Source organism: Melozone crissalis, unplaced genomic scaffold, assembly GCF_028551555.1.
Source record: "Melozone crissalis strain CALT ecotype California unplaced genomic scaffold, PUWL_Pcris_2 ptg000027l_1, whole genome shotgun sequence".
NCBI classification, from domain to species: Eukaryota; Metazoa; Chordata; class Aves; order Passeriformes; family Passerellidae; genus Melozone; species Melozone crissalis.
Window position 1 is genome coordinate 73,498,587 of NW_026535805.1, and position 23,058 is coordinate 73,521,644.

The 23,058-nt window shown below is 40.6% G+C and overlaps 1 protein-coding gene across 2 annotated transcripts in view; it reads left to right on the forward strand.

The window, feature by feature from the left end:
- The first annotated feature begins 1,669 nt into the window (after positions 1–1,669).
- Positions 1,670–23,058, forward strand: part of ME1 (malic enzyme 1) — a 155,954-nt gene continuing 134,565 nt past the window's right edge. Inside the window, exon 1 of one of the 2 annotated variants that reach the window (XM_054280249.1) lies at positions 1,670–1,889. In XM_054280249.1, coding sequence (XP_054136224.1) covers positions 1,785–1,889 — 105 coding nt within the window. In that variant the 5' untranslated portion in view covers positions 1,670–1,784. Of the gene's footprint in view, positions 1,890–2,183; positions 2,273–23,058 lie in introns of those variants that run through there. The other variant, XM_054280250.1, reaches the window with a different exon arrangement.

The following is a 23,058-nucleotide window of genomic DNA, read 5'->3' on the forward strand; positions in this document are numbered from 1 at the left end:
ATTTTTAGGAAGACAGGGAGGAGTAAATTCACACTAAAAACACAGTAGTAAATGGTTTTTGAATTCTGATTACATTAAAAAAATGTATATATCCCAATGCATTTGACTTTAATTAGCTGCTTCATTACATACCTTTTATAACTTGGGCAGAGTGAGTCAAGTACTTGGACAAAGACAAGTACTTGGCTGGGGTCAGACCTCTGAGCAGGTACTCACAATGACTGCAGTGACTTTTCACATAAATCAAAGAGGGTTTTTTTATAAACAGTGTTGCAACATGAAGATAAAAATTACATCAGTACACATTACTCTCAGACAAAATATTGCACCAGTAAGCATTCTATCAGAATGGTTTCAGTGTACTCACAAAGAAAGGAGAAAGGATGTTTCTATGTTGCTTTTCAATTTTATAACTAAAAAAGAGCTGAAATGAAACCACATATCCCTGATACCTGATAGTAATATTCAGGACTTGGGTAGGGAGGAAGACATTTAGCTAGTCAGAGAAATCCAAGGGAAGATGGATAATTGATTAGAAAGACGTCAGGTTTAAAGTTTTGAAGAAATTTTTAATTTTAGTTCACTGCTTTCCATAATACTGAGATGGTGGAGCAAGGGACAAATCTATTTACTGAATTTTCTGCTGACTTGCAAGTCAAGTTTCCAGAAATAGAGACTTGGAATGCTTCCAACTTTCCTTTGTTACTTATCTGCAAATAAACTTCTCAGAGCTACTTAATAGGAAATTCGGTAAAAGCCAGATTCTGTGGAAGTTTTTTTTTATATAAGATTAGGTAGTAGTATGGATACAAGGCCTACTGATTAAATGTGAAGAGGTAAGTTTGACAGAGCTGCAAAATCTGTATCTGTTCATTGCTGCTTGACGACAGAAACAAAACCCTTCTAAATTAATCCTCTAGTCACACATTTAAAGCTGTGTAAATTCTCCAGCAGGACTATAGCATCCATATGGAAATTATTTTTGCTTACATACATGAATTTAGAGGAATAAAGCCACAGTGATACAGCACACAATGGGTTGTATGCAAAGAATTTGAGACCCTACTGAAAACAAACATCAGGGCTAGCGGTACAAACCAGCAAAGCACCTGCTCTGCCCCGGTGCCCTCCATCCTGACCAGGCATGACCCCGACCACCACAGCTGAGGCCAGCCCACAGCTAATTACATCAAACATGCGCTCCGGACTGTACGAAGCTATGCAGTCCGTCCCCTTCGGGAAAGATTGGATTTCATGGCCATTTAAATAGCAGAAGGAAAGTGAAACTTGAACGTGACTCAAGCGCGGAGGCCCGGCTCCTGCGTGAGGCCGCGCCGGGGGGGTCGGCGGGCTCCGGGCGCGGTGCTCGGCAGCCCCCGAGCCAAACCCGGCGTGACGAGGCAGAGCCGCGCCTGCGATCCCCCGCAGCAGGTGATCCCGGACCGGCCTCCTTCTGCGGGCGGCCCCTCCGCAGCGCTGGAAGGCAGCACAGCCTGCAACCCCGGCAACGCAGGGCAGGGCTGCGGGTCCGCGCCCGCGCTGCCCTTCGCACCTGGGCGGCCGCTGGGCTGCGCGCGGAGCCGCCGGTGACTCAGCGGCTCGCCGGTGACCCCCTCCCGCGGCGGCGGCGCCTCGCCACGGCTCTGCCCCCTCCCTCTCTCCCTCCCGCCCTCCGGTAGGATCATCCCACCCCGCCGGGCGGTCACCTCAGCAGGAGGAGCCGCCGCCACTTTGCCTCCGCTCCCGCAGCGACCTGACGGCAGTCAGCCCCGCCGCGCCGCACCATGCAAGCAGGGAAGGGAGACGAGAAGAGGCGGGACGCCGACCGGCCCCTGCAGCTCACCATGAAGAGGGGCTACGACGTGCTCCGCGACCCCCACCTCAACAAGGTAGGGGCGGGCGGGGCAGGTGCGCCGCTGGCGAGGAGGGCGGCTACGAACGGGCGACGAACGGTCCTGCCGGCCGCTGCCCCGGGGCCGCCTCGGGCCGCCGCCACCTGTCACGGCGCAGCGGCCGCCGGGCCCGGGCCGGGGGCGGCGGGCGCGGGGCAGCCGCACTTCCTGCGGGCCCGGCGCCGCTTCCTCTTCCTCCGGGCGGCGGGGGGCGGCCGGTGCCCTGCCCGCCGCCTCCCCTGCGGGCCCGGGCCGCGGAGCCATCCCTCGGCAGCTCCCAGGGGAGAGGAGCTGCAGCAGCAGCACGGGGAGGAGGAGGATGCTGCTGAAAGTTACGCCGCTCTGATAGGAGTTCCTGCTGCCCTGCTTCTGTTTTCCCGGTACCCTCCTTCTTTCCCAGTCCTCTTCCCCACGGATGCCTCACCTCGTTTCCTGCTGGCAGAAGTGGCTGTTGGTGCTGTCCTGCGTTTTCTCCCCTGGCAGGGTGGAAAATGTGTTAATCGCAACTATTCCTCTTGGAGCTCTAAACTGCAACTGCAGTTTCCTCCCCGCTCTGCATCAGCTAATGCAGTCAGCTTTTCTGAGAGATGCCATAGCACAGCAAAACCTTTTTGACGCATTCCCAGTTTGCTTAAGAATGGCAATTCAGCTTCATCAAACTTTCTAAACGTGTAAAACGAATCTGGGAAACATAAAGCTGAGCAGAGAAGTGTTTGCACTACAGCCTTGATAAAGATGATGCAAAGTTCAAATAGTAGAATAATTAAATTGGCATGACAAAATGAAAATTAGTTAAAGGTAGATAATAAACCACACCTAGCAAATGAAGCCTTGGTCAGACCCTTACCTCCAAATTTCACCTTGCACATTAACTGGAATGGTGCTCTGACTTGTACATCCACATTGGAATGTATATACAGTCATTTTGCTTGTTGCTGAGTTGGATAAATTGTTGGACAAAAACTGTGTCTCTAGTTTTACTGGACAGGTTGACTCATCACTAAAAGCTCCATGTGTAAGTTAGATGAATAGTGCATTTATTAGTCTTGGTGCTTGACTACAAAGTTTCCTTAGAGGCTGTCTCTAGTCTGTGCAGGCCTGAGAAGGTCTCCTGAGGTCAGGTTAAAGGAAAATTTACCAAAATATAAGACTCCCAAGAAGAAACCAAGGAGAAGCTGTTTTGCTTGGGGTTGTGTTTAAGCAGCTGTAGTATACATGGAAAAAGTGATTCAGCATAACCAGGAAGGCCAACCCAACAGAAAACTCACCTTGTTTAAAGAAATAAAAAGGTGCCTGTTCTAAAATGCATTGACTGAAGGGCAGCCAGAGGCAGGCTCATGGCTATGCTCATGCACCTTACATCTTGCCTCTGAACATAGTACAGTAGGGATGGGTTGTCACAGATGAGGTAGAGTACAGTAGGGATGGGTTGTCACAGATGAGGTGATAAAGAGGAAGGACGTTGCTTGATTTTTATATACAGGAGAGAAGACTTACACAATATTCAGAGTTGGAACAGACCCATAAGGATTACCAAGTCCAGCTCTTAAGTGAATGGCCTGTGTGAAGATCAGACTGCCAGCCTTGGTGGGTTAGCACCATGCTCTTCCTGGGTTAGGTTTTATTCTTTCATACTCTCTCAGCTGTGTTGTAGCACATGTGTACTGTAAAGCAGAGAATAGTTGTTCATTACCAGCCACATCCACCCAGTGAACAAAATTTGATGTTAGAAATGCTCAGCTGAAAAATCTGGTCTTTGTGCCTGTGAGAAGAGTCTGGTCCTGGTCTGGTAAAGGGTAGATAATCCCATTTTCTGACTGAGACAGGTGATGTTTTTGTGGGTGTAGATGTACTACACCCTAATATATGTATGTACACCCTAATATGTGTATATTTGATTCTCTGTAGGTGCACTAAATTCAGATATGTTGAGGACTGCCCACATGGTTGCCAGTTTGATAGCTTGTGGCCTGCCTGCACATGTGGGAGCAGCTACTCCCAGTTCACTTTCTATTACCAAGGTCATTAAACAAGCATCAGGTTGATGAGAATTCAATTTAAAGTTGATAAAATATCTCCTTTAATGATTCTAAAGTACAGGGATTTCTTGCAGGCCTGCAAAGTGCCAGAACTTTTCGCTATCTTGGCCCTGTCAAGGAGTTGCAATTTCTTAGGATCAGCGCTTTCTTTTGGATATGGTGCCAGTTTTAAGAGGCCTATTTGTACTTGTGTGACAAAAGTAGACTGTAAGTACTGAATAGTGGTATCTAGCAGTGACTTGTAGAGAAGGAAGGCAGATGATGTTTTCAGAGTCTCTTAAGACAGATACCTTGGCAAGCAGGTGAAACTGAATTGTTTTACCTGCTTGCCAGCTTCAGCTTGCAAGCTTCAGTATGTACAAGCTTGGGGCCTATGTCCTCAAATAACACATTCCTTTTCTCACACAAATTAAAAATTTTGCATGGGACCATTCATACTTGAACATCTTTAAAAACAGATGTAAGAAGAAAAAAGTGCTAGATTTAAAAAAAATCAAACCAAATCAAAACAGAAAACCCAATCCCCAAACCCTGTCTGCATTTAGGTGCTCCATTTAAGCGCCCCACTCATTCAACAGTAAAACTGGATTTCTGCACACTTGTCCATTGCTTTTTATACTTAACCTTCCTGGCTTTTGAGAGAAAAGGATGTGTGAATGCCAGGGTAAACACCCAAATTTCTTCTTTTCTGTTTGGCTTCTACTTCTACTTGGATGGCAAAATTGACTCCTTGGGCAATGTTATTCTTAAATCCTTTATGCTTGACCATGTTAGTAATTCACAAACGTGTCCAACCTTCAGTGCAAAAAAGTTCAATAAAAAATGTTTGGTAGTTTTGTGATTTATTTTCCCTCCCTTCCCTCCCCACCTCCTGTAAAGCATTTTGGGTCCTTGACTGGTTTGTGCCATCTCAGCAGCAGTGATACATCAAAAAAATGCCAAACAGTGGATTGTGACAGACTGAATTTAATTACTTGAGGATGTGTGTCCAAGTCTATGGACAATAATTGTAATTCAGTTTATTGTCTGAAATTTTAGGCTGTTAGTATTTAAAAGTGTATTTAGAAACTTTCTGGTAATTGTCTGTCTTTTTCCTTAGGCAACCAAACACATTGTAAATAGCAATTACAAGGAAAACAAACACAGTTTCACTTCTTTTCACTGAAATAGATTTGGCTGGGAGTTGTATGCTCTTTAAGCTGATGAGCTACAGAAGTGTGGAAGTAATTTGCTCTTTCCCTACTGTAAATCTCATTTATGCTTTATTTACAGTTTTAAGGCATGCAAACAGTTTAACACTACAGTTTCATCTTTAATTTTTAACCTTTTAATATTTAAGCAAATCATATTTTCCTGTGAGCTGGTTATTTTCAGAGTCTCGGTATGAAGGTAGACAAACATGCATTTCACTACAAAACTTTCCCAATAGCCTGTATTAGTTGCCAAGTGTAAACTCTTCCCTGACTGAGAAACTTTGCCATGGGAGAAATGCTTTGTTTCCAGGCTGCTTTTATATTCTTGCAGAGCAATTCAGTGAGCAGTAAATAAGTGACTCTATTAGATCTAAGTGCTGGAGGGCTCTTTCTCCTCCCCAGAAAACTAATTTTAACTCCTCTACTGAGTGACTGCTGTTGTCATTGCTGAGTATAATGTGCTTGTAAACTGTTTTCTTTCTCTTTTTTTCCTTTCTCTTTATTCAAGTTGCACTAAAGCACTGTAGAATTTCAGAACAGACTGTCTGATAAGGCTGCTGAATATCTGAGAGCACTCAGTGTCCATCGCACCTGCAATTGCATTGGTGTTTCACCCTTATGTCTCCCAGATGTGATGCCCCTGAACCTTAGCAGTTCTCACTAAGTGACATTAGTTGTTGGAGTTGATTTTCAGTGCATTGGCTTACTGTGAGATTTACTACAGAAGGACCATACTGGAACAGAGCAAAGGTCCATTCATCCCAGTTCCTATTTCCTACAGTGGCTCAACTGGAGCCCTCAGGAGAGGCAGAAGAGTGAAAGTGCCTCTGGTGAAAAATCAATTCCAGGCTGAGGGAATGAGCAGGTGATTAGAGGGCCATTAAGATATGAACATATGTCTCTCCCATCAGTTTACATATGCTAGGTGTACTAATTTACTAAAAATCAAATGCAAACTTCTTAGAGAGACTCATGGACTTCTTGTTTTGCTCTACATTTCAGACAGTGGCATAAGAATGCTTGTGAAATACAGATAGATTTTGTTCTGTACACAACTAGTTGCTTCTCTAAAAGAAAATTTGATTTTTATTGGGTGATATGTAAAAAGGGTTTTATGACTGACACTAGTGGGCAACCCTGCAACAGGTCTCAGGAAACCCAAACCTCAAAAAAAAATCAGAAGTATTCCAGGGAGATTTTCTCTGTCTGATGGGTAAAATAGAAGAAGCATTTAAGAACTTCCTTTAAATAAATCTATTCCTTTATCAAATACCAAGCAATAGAAGACTATTTTTCTTTCCATAGACAGTGTTTGTATTTTCACATCTTAAACTTGTGTGTGCTTTGGGTGGATCTTCTGGAGTGGCCAATGCCCAATGAATGTTGCCGTGGCCTTACCTGTAGATAGGTAGTCTGGAAGAAAGCTGATGACATTGAGAATGGAGGAGGAAAATACTTCTTTAAATTGCATATTAGAATTATCTGTAATTCATAATTAATTTGTAAGATAGATTTTTCTGGAAGTTACTTCATATTGCAAGGGATTATTTAATTTTAAGTGGTAGTAGGTATCAGAGTACTTTTTAGATTAGAAGATTGTTAGTTCCGTGTGAAAGTAAAGGTATAATCTGAGGAATTCTTTTTAGTATAGTTGCTGATCACTCTTACTCTACTCTGCTGATCTCTACTTCCTTTAACTTTTTGCCCTTTAAAACTTTGAAGTTTTTAAAAGTAGTAGTTCTTGGTTCTTATCCCTTCCAGATCACATAGCAGAGCAATTCTGATCTTGATAGGGATAATCACAGGATTTTTCAGGCCTTTGACAAGAGTATGTGGTATAGTGGATGTGCTAGCACAAAAGGTAAATAAATCTGGTCTTTGAAGCATTTTAGAGTGAACTCCTATCAATTTTGCCCATGTGTTTGACATTTTTTATCTCTTACTGGGATCTTGGACGCTAGTTGCTGTTCTGCGGAGCGACAACTTAAACCAGGAGGTTCTTCTCAAGTGTGAGGTTGGCTCATGCAAGAACTGTTTGCTCTTTACCAATGAGGATCATAAGTTGCAGGCTGGCAGAATGCAGCCACCTTGTGTGCTTGGGTTTTGGGCAAGGGTGTGAGCTTGATAGTGGCTCACTGGTGGGTACCTCAGGGCTGGCTGAGGAGGGTGTCACACTGGCAGTATATTCCTCCTTTCTGTAAACGCCTTGTTGAGGTGTGAGGGAGGAGTAGTCATGCAGGATGTCTTTTGTATGACTGCTTTTATTTTCAGTATGTGTGGAGGGGCTTTAAAATTAAATTCTGTGCTTTTTTTCCATGTTTCTTATTTTAAGGCAGGTTGTCCTGCATGCTGTTGATAAGGAGACTCTTGGAAAAAGCACAAAGTGTTTAAATCAGATTATTTTATCACTGTCTTCTATATAATGTATACAGCTCACAGTGTTTGTTGCCTTCAATACTTTGTTCCTGACCTAGTAGGTAAGTTGCTGTGGTTGGTGTTATGTTCTTTTCTTCCTGTTGGCTTCCAGTTCTTTTCTTGCAGTTATGAAACAGAGTGCTGAGACAGCAAGTTGGGAACAAAGTTCTGTGACTTGAATTAAAAGCAAATAAAATGAAGGAGAAGAAGTTATGCAGTAAGCTAAAAAAGCATTAATAGCAACTGAATAGTGGTGTAACTTGTCACAGGAAGCTGAAACCTAGAACTGTTTTCCTGCAAATCTGCTTCAGGCATTAAAAACTATTTCAGTTGTGTAATTTTCTTGTGAACTTCAGTAGTTGAATACAAAATTGACCTTTTTACTTTTGATTGAGAAATCCTATGGCCATTGGTTATAAATGCTGTTTGAATAGAAACATTAATCTTGGCACAGAGCACCTTGTAAGCAGGATTTCTGTATGTAAATTGAGTTAAATGTGCCTTTTGACAGTAGGTTTTATAGAGATGCTGGCCAGAGTACTTGAGTGTTGTTTTTTAATCCTGCTCATGGATGCTGACAATAAATAGGAGTAGAGAGTTCACTGAAAAATTTTACTTCTGTCTAGGTAAAATAAACTGCAGAGAGTATCTTGGAGTAGAGAGGTTCTTTTTTGCATTCTGCACTTTATATATCCAATTCTGCTGAATCATTGTCTTGTATCGAGCTGTTGCTGAAAAAACCAGAAGTTGTGGCTCTGGGAGGCACAAGGTTCCCTCCCCACAGCCCTGCTTGCCTTGTGGAGGGGAGGAGGAAGAGAACTGTGTGTGACAGAATGTTTCTTATTAACCAATGCCCAGAGGTTAAAATGTGCCATCTTTGCTTTGTCATGCTTTCCTTCCTTGCCTGCTAGGTGGGCTGTGTATTTTATTTATTACTTGCTTGTGGCAGCTGTTGCCCATGCCTGCAGGGGTTGATGCAGAGTTTCATGCCAAAGGTCTCCTTGCTCCAGGCTCTGGAGGTCTGAAAGAGAGTATTAAGACCCTTCAATTAGGTCCTTCATTAGGTTTTTACCAGTTTATAGAATTTTTAGTGGAACAGCTGTTTTGAAGAAGCTTCAAAAGGATCATTTAGTGGAGGACATGATCCTGGGATTTCAGCTGCAGTTGCAAGTGGTTTGTCCCCTCTGCAAATCTGAAGAGCTCTTGTAAGGTATCATTTGTGCTCCCCTGGATGGAGCAAGTGTGTGGAGGTTGCCTGTGTGCTCTGTGGCCCATCATGGCTGGAAGACTAGCATGGAAAGGGCAAAGAAGAACAGGAATAACGCCTTCCTGACAGGTTTGTGTGCCTATCTAATGAGATTGGTTATACAATAATAAAGTTTGTTGCTAGTAGGCCATTAGTTAAGCTTTGTTTGAATGTTCTTGTCATTAATGGAGGTCCTTTCTCTGTACTTTGTGCCCAGATCAGGCATGGCCTGTGACTGGGAATAGTTTTACAGAAATTATCTCTACTGTCTGGTTTTACATAACACCAAGGAGCTAAATCTGGTATAGGAAAAAGGCAATAGAATGTGAGTAGGATTAACAGTTTGTAATATATGGTAGCCAAAATTTTGTACAGGAAACTGCAGAAAACATGACACAGCAGACATGTACCTACAAACTAGGATAGGTGGGACTTGGAACAAACTTTCCCATGGACAGGTAGGAGTACCAAGGCTATGCATTAAATTGCAGGAGACTGGGGAAAGGCTTTGGTGCTTCCAAGTGTTTTACCTGACGTAGGAATTCAAATATTTAAATTAAGATGCTGATGGTTTCTATTCAGAGGCAGAGAATGAATTTGGCTTGATACTAGAATGTTCTGCCGTACCATTCAGGAAGAAGAGTGTCATCCACAGTCACCAACTCATCCACAGTCACCAGCACTGCTTTCTGGGAAGGCTTGCAGTCATGAAAAATCTGCCTTACCCAGCTGATATATTAAGAAATGTTATTTATTGTTGGTGTCCTATTCTCAAAACCTATGAAGTGACTTGTGGTTCTGGAATTGCAACTGTGCGAGCTCTCTGTGGATTGTGTTGTATGTCTGTTCAACTTAAAAAGAGAAATCAAAGTCATGGATGAAGTCAAGGAAGATAGGGGAAGCCATCTAATAGGTGCTTTAAGAAATTGTCAAAATTAATTGAAAAATTTTTATTACTATTCACCCTATGCAGCCTTCATAGATTGAGCTGCTATGTCAGTCACTCTTTTCTTTGCCTTAACCTTTCTCCCCTCAGCAGCAAATTTATACCTTTAATTGAGAAGTAAATGATTGCTGTCAGGCATATTGATACTGAATCTCCATGAATTTACATTTTAGAAATATTTTTCTCTTTTTTTTTCTTTTCTATTTCTAGAATGAAATTATATGCTTCCAGAGAAATAAAAAATTGATGTGTAATTATGTAATTATGTGTTGGGTTATCATTATGATTAATTTTCTTGATTTCGTGACGTGCAGCATGATAGTAGGAATGTAAGGGTGCCTCAAAGGACTGCCAGTGTGACACACATTACAGATAGCTCCAGGAGCTGGATCTGACAGGATCTCCCAGCCATAGAAAAGCTAAGGATTGGACCATTCTCACAAATAAGCTCATGGCATTTATGAGGATGATAAATTTGTGTAGGAGGTATTAGGGAAAAACCTAAGAACCTGATCCTAATGCCAGTTTTAACAGTGTAAGATAAGAGTAAATGAATGATAGAAGGATTCAAGAGAGGAAGCTGCTGCAAAACTGCCATGAAATTAATAATGCATTAATCCTGGTACATTAATCCTTAAAAATACCCAAAAAAACTAACCCATTGTCATCTGGAGGGTTTGAGCTCCTTTAACCTTCGCAGATTGCTTATTTCCTGACAGCCAGTGTAGAAAGAAATGTTGAAATATTCATAGTTTGCAAGGTAAGTGGCTTTGGCTGGTCTGACTAATTTGTTTAAAGTGATGAATATTACAGTATCTCATGTTTAATTAAGATGACTGTAACAATCCAGATTTTTGGGTAATTTCAGTGATTAAAAATGCTGTGGAGAAAGCTAAATTTGTTTCTGTTAAAAACAGATCTCTAATTTTGTCTGAGAATTACTTACGCATATTCCTTGGTATAGTTTATTTTAGGAGTTAATGAAAAATAACCCGTGCATTGCCTGCATAAGGAAACATGTTTTGGTCTTAAGCTTTGCTAATGTAATTTGTTGCATAATTCCGGAAGGAAAAATCCTCCTTAGAAGAAGGAGGTCACGGGGCACCCTGGAGGCAGTCCTTGCAGGCCACTCTGTACTTTCTGCTCAAATCAGTGTTTGTAATTTGCTTGAACACTGTTAGTGGCTATTCCTGTGTGAAACATGATACTCTGAGCAGGACCTGAATTTGTTTACAATATAGAGGAAGCAGAGGAAGCGCTTTTTATATACATAAAGAACACATAGAACTGAAGGGGAAAAAGCTCTTATGATCCAATTGCTTCTGACTTTTAGCCAGAGATGTGGAAATATATCAAGATGTAGTTGTCTGGTGTGGGACCTCAGAAAGCACATTCCTCAGTCCTAAGATATAAGTGAGGCATAGAGCAACCATGAATTTTATCATTGCATGTTTATGCTTAGGTTTTACTTACTTTGTTTGAGTAGCAGCTGTTACCCATTTCTGGCTTAGAATTTTTTTTCCCTCAAAAAACAAAGTCTGATATTAAAACAAAATCACTGTTTTGCTTCTTCTTATCCCTCTTGTCATTAGAAGTTATTTGAAAAATTGGAAGCACCTTTGGTTCAATGTAACTTTGCTTAAATAGATGCAGTCCTGAGTCTTCTGTTAGTATTTTATCTGTCTTATTAATGAATTGTATTTATCTTTATTGGAACAGAGTAGGTGCTGTGAGATGTGAAATAATTTCATATCCAGTTCAGATTGGATATCACAGTTTAGTTTTCTTCCTCTTGTCCCTTGTGAGTGATACCCTGTTAAGTTTTCTTTTGGCATGGAGTTTAGATGATACTGCTCTGCATGAAAAGATCAAGAATTATTTTGAAATAATTCCTTTTTTCCACAAAGGCAAAAATAATTCTGGCTTTTTAACAATCAAGACAAAAAAAAATCTTTGCCTTAAATCAGTCCTGGAAGGAAGTGCATAGTGGTGATTATGAAGCATGCTGTAACATTTACAGTACTGGTGTCCAGCTGACTTACTGGATTTCATCCTCCATGTACCTGACTTTACAAAGCAGATTTATGTGTGTGGGATGTATTTACGAAAGAGACAGTAAAGCCTCTTTACCTAAATTGTAAAAAAGAGTTCAATAGTTGCAGATAAAAGTCAGAATAGAAGAACATAGTATTGTCCAACTAAAATAAAGGAGTTTGCCAAAGCACTTAGCATTGGTTTGATTTGACTTGAATCTCTACTATTGAAAGGTAAATTTATCTGCTACTATTTACCAAAAAATGGGAAAAAATGTGAACATTAATTTCAAAGTTTTGATTTTGTGCTGTAGCAGTTATTGGAGTAATTCCCTAAAGTCCTTGGCTTTGCGTAGCTTTGGTTTTGCCCAGGCATAAGCCAGTTTTCAAAGTTATGTCCTAGGAAGAAGGACTGGGGAAGAATGGAGAGCCTTCTTTCAGAGGACTGGGATTCATGCTCTTGGACCTTCTGCAGGAGTGGGATCTTGCAGCAGTTTTTTCTTATCTTTGTCCAGTCTTTTCAGTCTTCCTCAGATCATATGTTTTGGGTGACTGCCTGACATGTTAATTCCAAAGGTTTCTCTGAAATTCTTTTCTTGCTTTGGCTGGATCTCATGTGGGACAGTTGTCCTTTCAATTCTGAGACATCATCTCAGTATGTTTCAAGTTGCCTGTATCCCAGGAGTGTTTTGAAATTCAGTGATGCAAATTTGTAACTTACTGTAGTCTTGGGAGAGGATAAAATCCATCGGTGTGGTTAATCTGTTTTTGTGTTGTTACTTTTTTTTTAGACAAGAGTTCATGACAGATTCTCTGAGGTTGAGGCTTACCAAGTGCATAGCTTTCTGTTAATGAAGTCTGGATAAAGCATTGCTCTTGTTCATGTAATAGAGGATTTGGCATCTGCCTGGTTTTTCAGGTCAGTCAAGGGTCAGGTAGAAAAATAGCTTGCTAATTCTGAGTTATGTTTTTTAATTCCAATAGAGCATGCAAATTCTTACATTTAGCACAATGCAATCATTGAACTAAAAGCATCTATTGTAGCTGGGGATAAATAAATAAATCTGGGTGAGTAAAGAGGTATCAGAAAAAATGTCTTTACTGTGTACAGTAGTACAAAGAGGGCTTGCAGTGCTCATCCTCAGCAGCTGCTTGAAACTTCATCTAAGCTCAGAAAAAGTAGAGCATCTCACTTTGCATCTTACCTGGGGAAACATAACCAGTGTAGCTCTGTCTGGCAGCCACTCGTGTTTGCCGTAAGAGCAAAAGTGTTCCAGGTCAGGAGTCTGCATGAAACTGGAGCCTCTGAGCTCCTGCCAGGCTCTTTGGGGTACTGAGCTCTTGTGCTTCTTGGAGTACAGGGATAAACACCAAATAGGAAATAAAAAGTGAGTGCTTTCTTTTGAGGTATAATTCTTGGGAAAAGAAATACTTCTGTAGAATAAAGACACTCATCCTTCAAACTAACATTATTTCCTAAACTTCCTGGACTTTGTGTCATTTGTGGCAAGAAGTAACTTTCTTTTAGTTTTATAGTTACCAAGTCCTCTAACTATTCTATAGTAAGGAGTAGTGGTTAAAACACAGGCAAGAAGAACAGATGAATATAGGAAAGCATCATAGAGTTGTTATAGTGTACCACCAGCAGTTTAAGCAGGGGATGTGGCTGACACACACCCTTTCTGGGCTGCTTTGAAGTACACTTGACAAATCTTTAACAGCTTTCTTTGTCTTACTTCAGAACTATGTAATGTCTATGAGTACACACATTTTCCCCCCTTAATTACTGAGCTCTGCTTTATCAAGAGAGACAAAATATTGTAGTAGATTGGGCACTGGACTGGAAACTAGGTCATGCACTAAGAATATTAAATGATAGTCATTTAGTTTTCTCATCTGAATAGGCAAACAGTATTTGAGAAGTGTTCAGGATGAAGTACTTGGTCTTGTATAATTAGTCATTTTAGATAGTGTTTACATTGTCTTTATACTGCTATAGCATAGTTTCTATGTACAGTTTCTTTCCTTGGTGGTGGAATAATCTTCTAGTAATCAGTCAGCAAGCTGATAGTTCCTTAAAAGTCATATCTAAGTGGACCCATGTTGAATCTGTATAGTCCTGACATATTTTACCCATGTCCTTTTACTTTCTGCTGTATTGCAATTAAAAGTAGAGAGGGTATTAATGGATATGCAGTCTCCTGAACATACAGTTTCCTAGATCCATGAAAATCCACTAGACAGGACTGCAAATCATGGCCCATACTGAATGCTGTGGGGGTAAAATGAAGATCTAAATAGGCAGGAAGAACTCATCCATCTGTGTAGCTAAACCTGCACCTGGCTTCAGGCCATGCTGTGCCACATGCAGATTAGTTCCAATTAGCTGAAGTGGTAGCTGACCCTTGGCTGCCTCCTCTAAGCCTCCTGGTCCTGGGCAGCATTCAGAGTTGCCTCCCTTCCAGCTGAATGGGGAGAAGAGGTGAGAAAGTGTTCAGTATTTATCACCTGAATGCCTGGGGAAACTCAGGTCAGTGCTTCCTGCAAGAAAAGGTATTTTAACCTCCAGCTAGGCACTGTTCAGTAGTTTTTAACTCAGTGAAACTTCACTTTAAGAAGCTAGAATTCATGTCTCCAGGACTTAAATGCATGTCATGATGTGAATGCAGGCTGACTTGCTAAGGGTATATTTAATTGTCTGGCCATTTTGCTAACTACTGAATAGGCAGAGGTGATACAAATCTGACACCCACTGTTTTTCCAAACTTAACAATTTAGATGTTGATTCCCTAGAGAAAATATCCTGCACAGAAATTGTGTATAAAGGCTGAATAAAAGCACCTTGTATGCTGGAGCTGTTACTGTCAAAGATAACTTTTTAAAAATTTTTGGTTCCTTCCTAAAATATGCTAAAACAAATACATTTATATGTCTTCTAATTAAAAGGAGCTGCATACATTTTCTTTAGGTATGAATTCTTATTATATTTTTGGAAATTACACTTCTGTAGTGTAAATACCCAGGAAAATAAGATTTTCTTTGAAAGATAACTCAATGCAGGTTTAACAGTTAGCAAAATGAATTTATTTGCACACCAAAATATAGAATGATATCCTAATCCTCTCCTAGTTTGTAATTATTTCTTATTCAAAGTGGATCCCTTTTTTCTGTTATGGGTTTCAGCAGTGACATGAAAGCCTGCATGAGAAATTAATATCTGTGAATCTAATCCTGAAAATAATTATTTAAGTAGCTACAGAAAAGTAATGCTTGTCTGGCCGTGCTCCAACTTGCCAGCAGTGCAACTCTCAAAGTATACATGGTAAGCATTTTTTTTGTCCCTGAAAATACTTACATGCATCTATTTACTTATATACAAAGAAATAATCTTTCAGCTACCATGAGGAAATGTGGCACATGCATAAAAGCCCCATTTATCTTGTACTGACCTGTTACTTACACTTCATTACCTTACACAGACGAGGCTGCCATGTGGAGAACAGAGCAATAGGGCAGTATTAGACATACAGCTGTAGGGATCCAGAGCTGGATCTCTTGGTGAGTCTGCTCTGCATTCCCTCAACCTGTTATCCTCAGCAAATCTAATTAATAATAATAACAGTAAAATCCTCATTACTCTCATTTTGGTGCTGTGGGTGTTGTGCTAGCACTGTGAGAAATGCAGCTTAGGTTAAAAGACGGTACGATGAGGAATTTTTCCTACCTGTCCTGTCCTTTCTTCACATTATTTGTTGTTATAGGCAAATGGATTTCTGTTTCCAACACAAAGTAAATGTTTGCAAGAGCAGAACCTGTTTTGGTTGGAAACTTCTTTTGAGTCATAGCTTGAAGAGAGCCGCAGCCTCTCTAGATTGTGTTTGCTGATGTTTGACTCTGCCTTGAAATGAGTAGTTAAAGGAAAATGCATGTTAACCATTGAGTGGTTTTGTTAGATGTGGCATATGGGGCTGCAGTATTTGAAGTAAGCACAACAGCATGTCTTGGTTTTAAAATAATACCTTCTAAACAAAAGTACTCACTCTCTTAGAGTTTTCCATGCTAAGGACCTTGCAAAGAGAGTATTTTTATGAATGTTTTCCATTATTTAACTTACCCAGTTTAGTCAGTGCTCAGACATTTTATCTGTGTAGTAAGTTTTGTCAAAGCATGTTAGTTTAATTTTGGGGAAATTTTTTTGGGGTGTATTTTATTGTGTATTGCACTGCAATTGGCCTGTCTCAATGAGACTTTGCAATACTTTGTCCAAGGTTTTTGAATTAGTTATTTTCTGTTGCTGAAAACTGTGGTGCTTCTTGAAATGATCCTTTTTTCTGTGAAGATTGTTGTCTGAATGCTGCTTAGTGAAAGAAGGTTGTAATATCACAGGGAATGTGAGTGAAATGTTGTTCTTATAAAACCATAGTGTAATTTCTGTCAAAAGGGATCTCAGAAGTCCAACCTCCTACTCAAGACAGGGTGAGATATGGAGACAGGATAGGTTGCTCAGGGCTGTGTCCTGTCAAGTCAGGAAAATCTTTCAGATAGAAACTGTGCAGCTTCTCTGGGCAACCTATATATGTGTTTGTACTCAAGAGGAATTTCTTTTTTCATTATATTTAGTCTGAGCCTCTTTTTTATCTTATGCTTGTTGTCTGTTGTCCTTCTGCTGTGTACTGCTGTAGAGAGCCTGGATCTGTTTTTTAGATAGCCTCAGCATAGGTGCTGGAAGGCTGCTCTTAGGTTCCTCCCAAAACATTCTTTTCTAGGCTAAAAAAGCTTAGTTCCATAACTGGGGATGTGCTTCAGCCCAAATCATCTTAGTGGCCCTTTACTGAACTTGCTCAGGTCTATCGATGTCTTTCCAGTATTGGGGAGTCAGAACTGGACTCTGCAGTCTAATGAGTGCCAAGTAAGCAGGATGGTCATTTCCCTCAGCCCATGTCATGCCATACTGCTGCTGATACAGCCCAGGGTACTACTGGCTGCCTTTGCCTGTGTACACCAGTGGCTCCTGCTCAGTTTGCTGTCCACCATGTCCTTTTTGACAGAGCCACTTCTTCCCAGCCAGTCAGTCTGTCGCCAGCCCAAATCATTGCAGCCTGTATTTACTTTCTGGATTGCAGCATTTTGCATTTGTCTTTGTTGAATTTCATAATGTTCCTGTCAGCCCATTTCTCCTGGCTAAGTCCCTTTGGATGCCAGCCTTGCTCTTGGGTGTGTATATCCACAGCTGCCCCACCTGGTGATTTTGTGCTCCACTGCCCTCTCCAGGTCATTGATAAAGATGTTAAACAGGATGGGTCCTGTTACAGACTCCTGCAGCACTCGTGCTGGGAGGTGCAGTAGAACCCATTAACTGATTCCTTCTTAGCCTCATCACCCAAGGGCAGCCTTTTACCCATCTGGTTGTCCACCCATCTACACTGTGATATCCCAACTTGGGTGCATGGATTTTTTTAGATCCAGTTATCAAAGCCTTGCTTAAAGTGACATAAGTGGCATATTCTGTCTTTACTTGTCTGTAAGTGCAGTCGTTTTGCCAGAGAAGGTAATCAGGTTGATCAGGGATAATTTACACTTGGCTTAAGTCCAGTCTTTGATTTCCTGCTTGCCTTTTTCTGTTCACTTATGATCTTGAACTGTACTAGTTCATGGTTATTACACCTAAGGCTGGCATTGATTATTGTATCCCCAGTCAGGTCTTCCTAATTTGTGAAAAGCCAACCCAGTTTTGCATCACCCCTGACTAGTTCACCCAGAATCTCCTATATCATCTCTGACACTTTCCAGTAACCTCCTGGATTGTTTGTGTCTTGTCCTGTTGTTGTTCTAGCAGAAATGAAGGAGATGAAAGACTACCATAAGAACAGGGAACTGTGATCTAGAGACTTACCTTGTATGTTCTCAAGGAACAAGAAGTTTATCAGTCTGATATGGGATTACTGTTACTGCTAACTGCAGCTGACTCTGCTGCAGTCAGAGATTTAGTTACTTGGTTAAGCATTTATATTCTTCTTATAAAAACAGCAGCAGGAGGAGGAAGTGTTTGCATACACATTGCCTATGTGCATGACCTCTATGTCAAACTTGTACATTTTGTTGAATAGGTGCCTCTTAGCAATATTGTGCAAGTTTTTGAATACTTTAAGAAAAGAGAAGTTATTGTGTTTCTGGTTCCCCTGCTGCTATTTGTGGAATTTTGAAAGTGTGGGGTTTTTTAAAATTTTTTTGTGAGTATGTGATTTTGAAATCAGCATTCATTCTGTTTGTGTAAGTGGCTGTTGTGAGGGGAAGGTCTGTCAGAACCCTGTAGTTCTCATCCAGTCCTGCTCTTTCTGGCCTGAGAGGAGGCCATCTGGGGCTGTTTCTGGAGCAAAGTTGTTTATAGTAATTTCAAGGAATTCTTCTAATAACTACTAAGTGAACAATCCCATCATCACTAAGGAACTTAATTTCACAGATTGAGAGCCTTCTGGCTGGGTCTACAGAGCAACGAAGCTGTGATGGTATTATTTCTTTTATTTCCTATACCCTAGCTGTTTTTACTCTCTTCAGCTCATTTAGGTTTTGGTGCTTGTAAATTAATCTGCAAGCCACAGTCTAAGTGTGCTGCAGAGGAGACATGAAGGGAAGGTTTTAAAAGCCTCCACAGAAACTGTGTCAAGCTGTCTTTTGCTCCAGTTGAGTGAATTGTTAAAGTAACTACCACCTCTGTTACTAAATAAAGTAATACTAAATCTAATAGTGGCAACTTGAAACTCTCATGGCTAGCAACCTACAGATAGGTTGCTGTAATTAAGAGTTGAAAGTGTGGTCTCTTGCTGTCATAACTGATTTCAATCAGTTGGAAAAGGGGATAATTGGTCTTGCTAGAATTCTTCCTCTTATATTTGGAATCCTTAGTTCTGTTTTTTTCTGTGTATTTTCAGTTCACAGCTGTTCCCATGCCAAGTACCTTTCTTAAAGCTGTTTTACAGCTTTAGGTTTTGCTTGGATTCTCAGTGTTTTCTGGATGCCCTAATAGTAGCTTAGAAGCTGAGACTCAGTCACAGAATAATTTGGGTTGAAAGGAGACCTCTGGAGCTTATCTAGGGGACAAAGCAGGGACAGCTTCAAAAAACTTCAACATGTGTGAATGTAATGAAACCAGATCAGAAGGAGCCTGGTGGACCTATATCCTAGAGGAAAGAGGGATGCCTGTATACTTTTACCTTTGAGTCCCTTAAACAGCTTGTCCCACTTCACTGAAAGGTTGCTGAATGTGCTGTCTACTTCAAAGGTGTAAAGCAACCCCCATGGCATTTACTGGCCAACTGACCACCTTCCTTGTTGTGTTCTAAACCTTCAAACAAGCTGGAGCTCTACAGGCTCAGCAATCTTGGTGACTAGAGAAGAAACTTGTCTGCTAGAGGTTTGCTAACTATGGAGTTCCAAGAGATAGGGGTAAACTGTAAGGCTTGGCTGGCAATAAAGAAGACATATTGGGGCTGCACTTGACTTGATCAATGATAATAGAGTAGAAGTAGCACAAAAAAAGGCTTCATGAGTCAGAATCACCACTGATCAGGAACCTCTTCAGAGAGAAAGCCAAGATCTGTTGCTGTAGTTCCTCTTGGAGGTACAGCTGTTTTTTTCAATTTGCAGTTGTTCTGAGTCATGTGCAATTCTTATGACTGCACAACTCAGAATAATTTAATCATATTATTCTTGCTTATGTTAACGTGTCAGTGGAAATCTAACAAGTACGTAATAAAAAAGAATGTGACATTTTTCTTTATTCTGTTGGAGAGAAAAACATAACACTTGCTGTAGCCTGTGGTCATATTAGAATAGTTTCCATACCAATCTCTTACATCTTAAATAAAGTTATATGCTCACATGTATACATTTGCAACCAATATGCAAGTAGTAAATGCTGTGGTTGATGGCCTGTATTTTCAGTAGGAAATGGCATAGATCTGTAGATCAGACACCCACAATATATGATGTTAAGGATTTTTAATGAGATTTTGAGGCTTGGAGCTATTAAAAATTGTTTCATTTCTTTTTTGTTTGTTTTGTTTCCTTTGGTAGTGAGCAGAATAATTGTGGTGGTTTTGTGTTTGGTTGGTTTGGGCTTTTTTGTACTTTAGAGCTAACTGTAATCTGATCCCATGAACTGAACGTCTACTTACAGTTCAGGCATATTAGATGAACTCCTGAAACCTATTTTTAACTACTTTCTATCCAGAAAGAATTGACTTCAAGTGCTACAAGACTATTCCACAACATGAGTGAAATATAGTGAGTGGTGACAGCCAGGAAATTTGATTCTAAAGACTGCCTCCAGTTCAAGCAAAATACCTAATGTGCATGTACCAAATATGTATCATTAGAATATAAGGGATTCAAAGCCTTTAGTTGTCAGGGTTTAGGCAATCCTGTAGGCCCCAACATGTTTTAGTGCAGTAAAAAAGTTTCATTGTATGTTTTAAATGTACACAGATGTATGCTGTGGCTTAAATTCATGCAAGAGAAGACAATAACTTTTATACAAATTTCACTTTGATCAGATGCATTTTATAATTTTTCTGGGGCTTAAAGTTAGTGCTGATATACTGTGGTTAGTTTCTGCTTGAGCAACCATCCTCCTCATAACAAGCAAGTGAGAGAATTTCACCTGTAATGAAATCAGTGAGATTTGACATGCACCAAAATGCAGGAAGCACTTTCCTGGGAGTGTCCTGTCATTTCTCTTCCAAGCTGTCATCTGCCCCAGCTGAGTGAGTTGCTGAAACTAGCAAAGGCAATTTAAGATACTGCCGGCTTGCTACCTACAGATAATTTGCTGTAGTTGAGAGGAGTACATGATTTGTTAGAATGTAATGATGAAATAGTGAAAAGATTGACATGTAGATCTGCCTATGTACAACATCATTTTGCTTTTTTCCACTTATACGTAGTGAAAACCTTCTCACTTAGGAGCAGTGCTTGCTCTGTGTGAATATAAGATAGTATCTCTGAGTTAGATGACGAAAATATTTCTGTTAATATTTCTGCTGTGCTTACTTTAACTGGTTTTCTAAAAATTGGGTGGGGTCCAATGTCCATAGCTGCTAGTAACATATGCATGTGGTGGCATACAGTGATCAAACCAAGTGCTCAAATTCCTGCATCTCTTACCACTGCTGGATGGCTATTGCTATCTTCCTGTCTAATGTCTTGATAAAGCACTATTTCATAGGAGCCATTAAAAAGAATTAAATAGCTAACTGCCTTGATGCTGTTAAGCTGATGGAATAATGTTGTAAAGCCTGACTTGCAATTGCTTAGTGCCAGTTCAAATACAAACAGTTGCATCTGATCTACATTCCAGTGGGTAAGAAAGGCTGCTCTATCAACCTTACCCATTGCTGACACACTGCCAGGATCCTAATCAATCACCAGCTCCTCATGCTGGCAGGAACATACAGCATTTAAATTCCCAAAATTCCCATTTTTTTGGGAATTTAAAAAAATGAGTAGGCCCTCCATTAATATATTTTTCTGCATATTTATTCAGGCACAAACCCCATAAAACAAATTAATAAAGGGATCTTAGAGCTTGTTTTACCAAAATGTGGAATTGAAGAACAGAATAAAGAACCAGCTTTTTAGGTAAAACATGTTCTGATAGCTGTAAGACCATCTGCAGGCCAGGTTTCCCATGAATTCTCATAGTATGAAAGTGTGGGAAAGAACATACAACAGTGTTTATATTCATTAGTACTGGTGATGTATCCTCTGATTTTTATTTTGGTTCTCTGCTGTGTGTATACCCAGGAAGAAACTTCCTAGAGTTAAAAAGTCCTGTAATAGAATGATCACCTGGAAAACTGTTTTTACATGGTTCTGTAAATCTTTCTGATGGTTAGATACTAATCCTTGACAAAATGTAAAACATTCATTTATAGGATATAGAGCAGGTCTGGATAGGGGTTTTGAAAACCAAGGCAGAATACAAATTGTGTACTTCAGCATTTTTAAGTGTCCCAGCCTGAAAGGTTTCCAGAATATTTGTTTTTATTATCAGAGTAGTTAGGTGTTTTCTTGTATTTCTAGAAGATAAAGCTCGTAAAGTCCATGCAAGAATCACCTCATTCAAGGAGCTGGAACACTTCAGGTTGCGTAAGTGTGTTCTACTGGGGAACTGTCCTGACTGGTGTTCCATTTCCCCTTCTCTGCTTCAAGAAATGACATGTGACATTGCTATCAGCTCTCCCTTAAGCAAAGAGAGTAATAACACTCTTAATTTCAGACATGGTACTGCATTAACCAGGGTCATATATTAGTTTTTGTTTCATTTGGTTGCAAATGTGTGACCAGATTGAAGCAGGTTTTTTGTGAGTGTATGTGTTTAAAGGGTGGTTCACAACTTGCTTTGTTTTTTATGGAAGTGATGTGAAGAACTCTCAAAGGTTTTCTTGTGGAGGGATGGGCAGTGATTTCGTGGAGGGCTGAGCAGAGGCTCTGCTGAAGCAGCTGTGTCCGTGGAGCCCTCTCATGGAGGTGGGGTGTGTGCCTTGCAGAGGGAAATGGTTTGTCAGCATAGATTTGCTGCTGTCTTAGACAACAGGAACTGATCTTCCAGAAGCATTCTTCTGTTGCCACATCCAGCAGGGCTGTTGCTCGTGGAACTGCTTGGCTGGAGTTTGGGATTCCCTCCATGTGACCCAGCCTGGCACAGCCATCTGTGCTGGGGCTGTGCTGGACAAGAGCAGACACAGAGCTCTGCTGGGGCTTGGGATCTGCAGGGAGCTGAAGCACCATCCCTGAGAGAGGCAGCTCTCTCTCTCTCTCTCTCCCTCCCCTGCCCTTTGCTGACACGTCTTGCCATCTGTAGTGTTTAAAAAAATAGTATTCTGAATTACTTTTCTGTATGCAGATGAAAATTATCTCTTCTGGAATTTTACCTTAAAATATGTTAATCCATTAAGTGATACTGTGGGGAACTATTGTTGAACTGTGATGATTGGAGCTGTTTAACAATACAATATTGGTAGGTTTGGTAATCCTCTCAGAATCAGTGTAGTTTAATGCTTCTGCAGTGTCCACTGGCTTTTTTGTTTGTTTCTTTTTTTACTTACAATTCTTCAGGGCTCAAAATTGACATAAAAAGTCCCTCAGCAATGTCATTTTTTTACAAAGTCAGACTATAGATTTTTTTCCTACTTTTTCAAATAATGTGAGTAAACACAATGTAAATACCGAGGAAAAAAAATTGTCTAATTATCTAAGAACAATGATGAAACAAAGAATCATGTTGTGGCTATAAA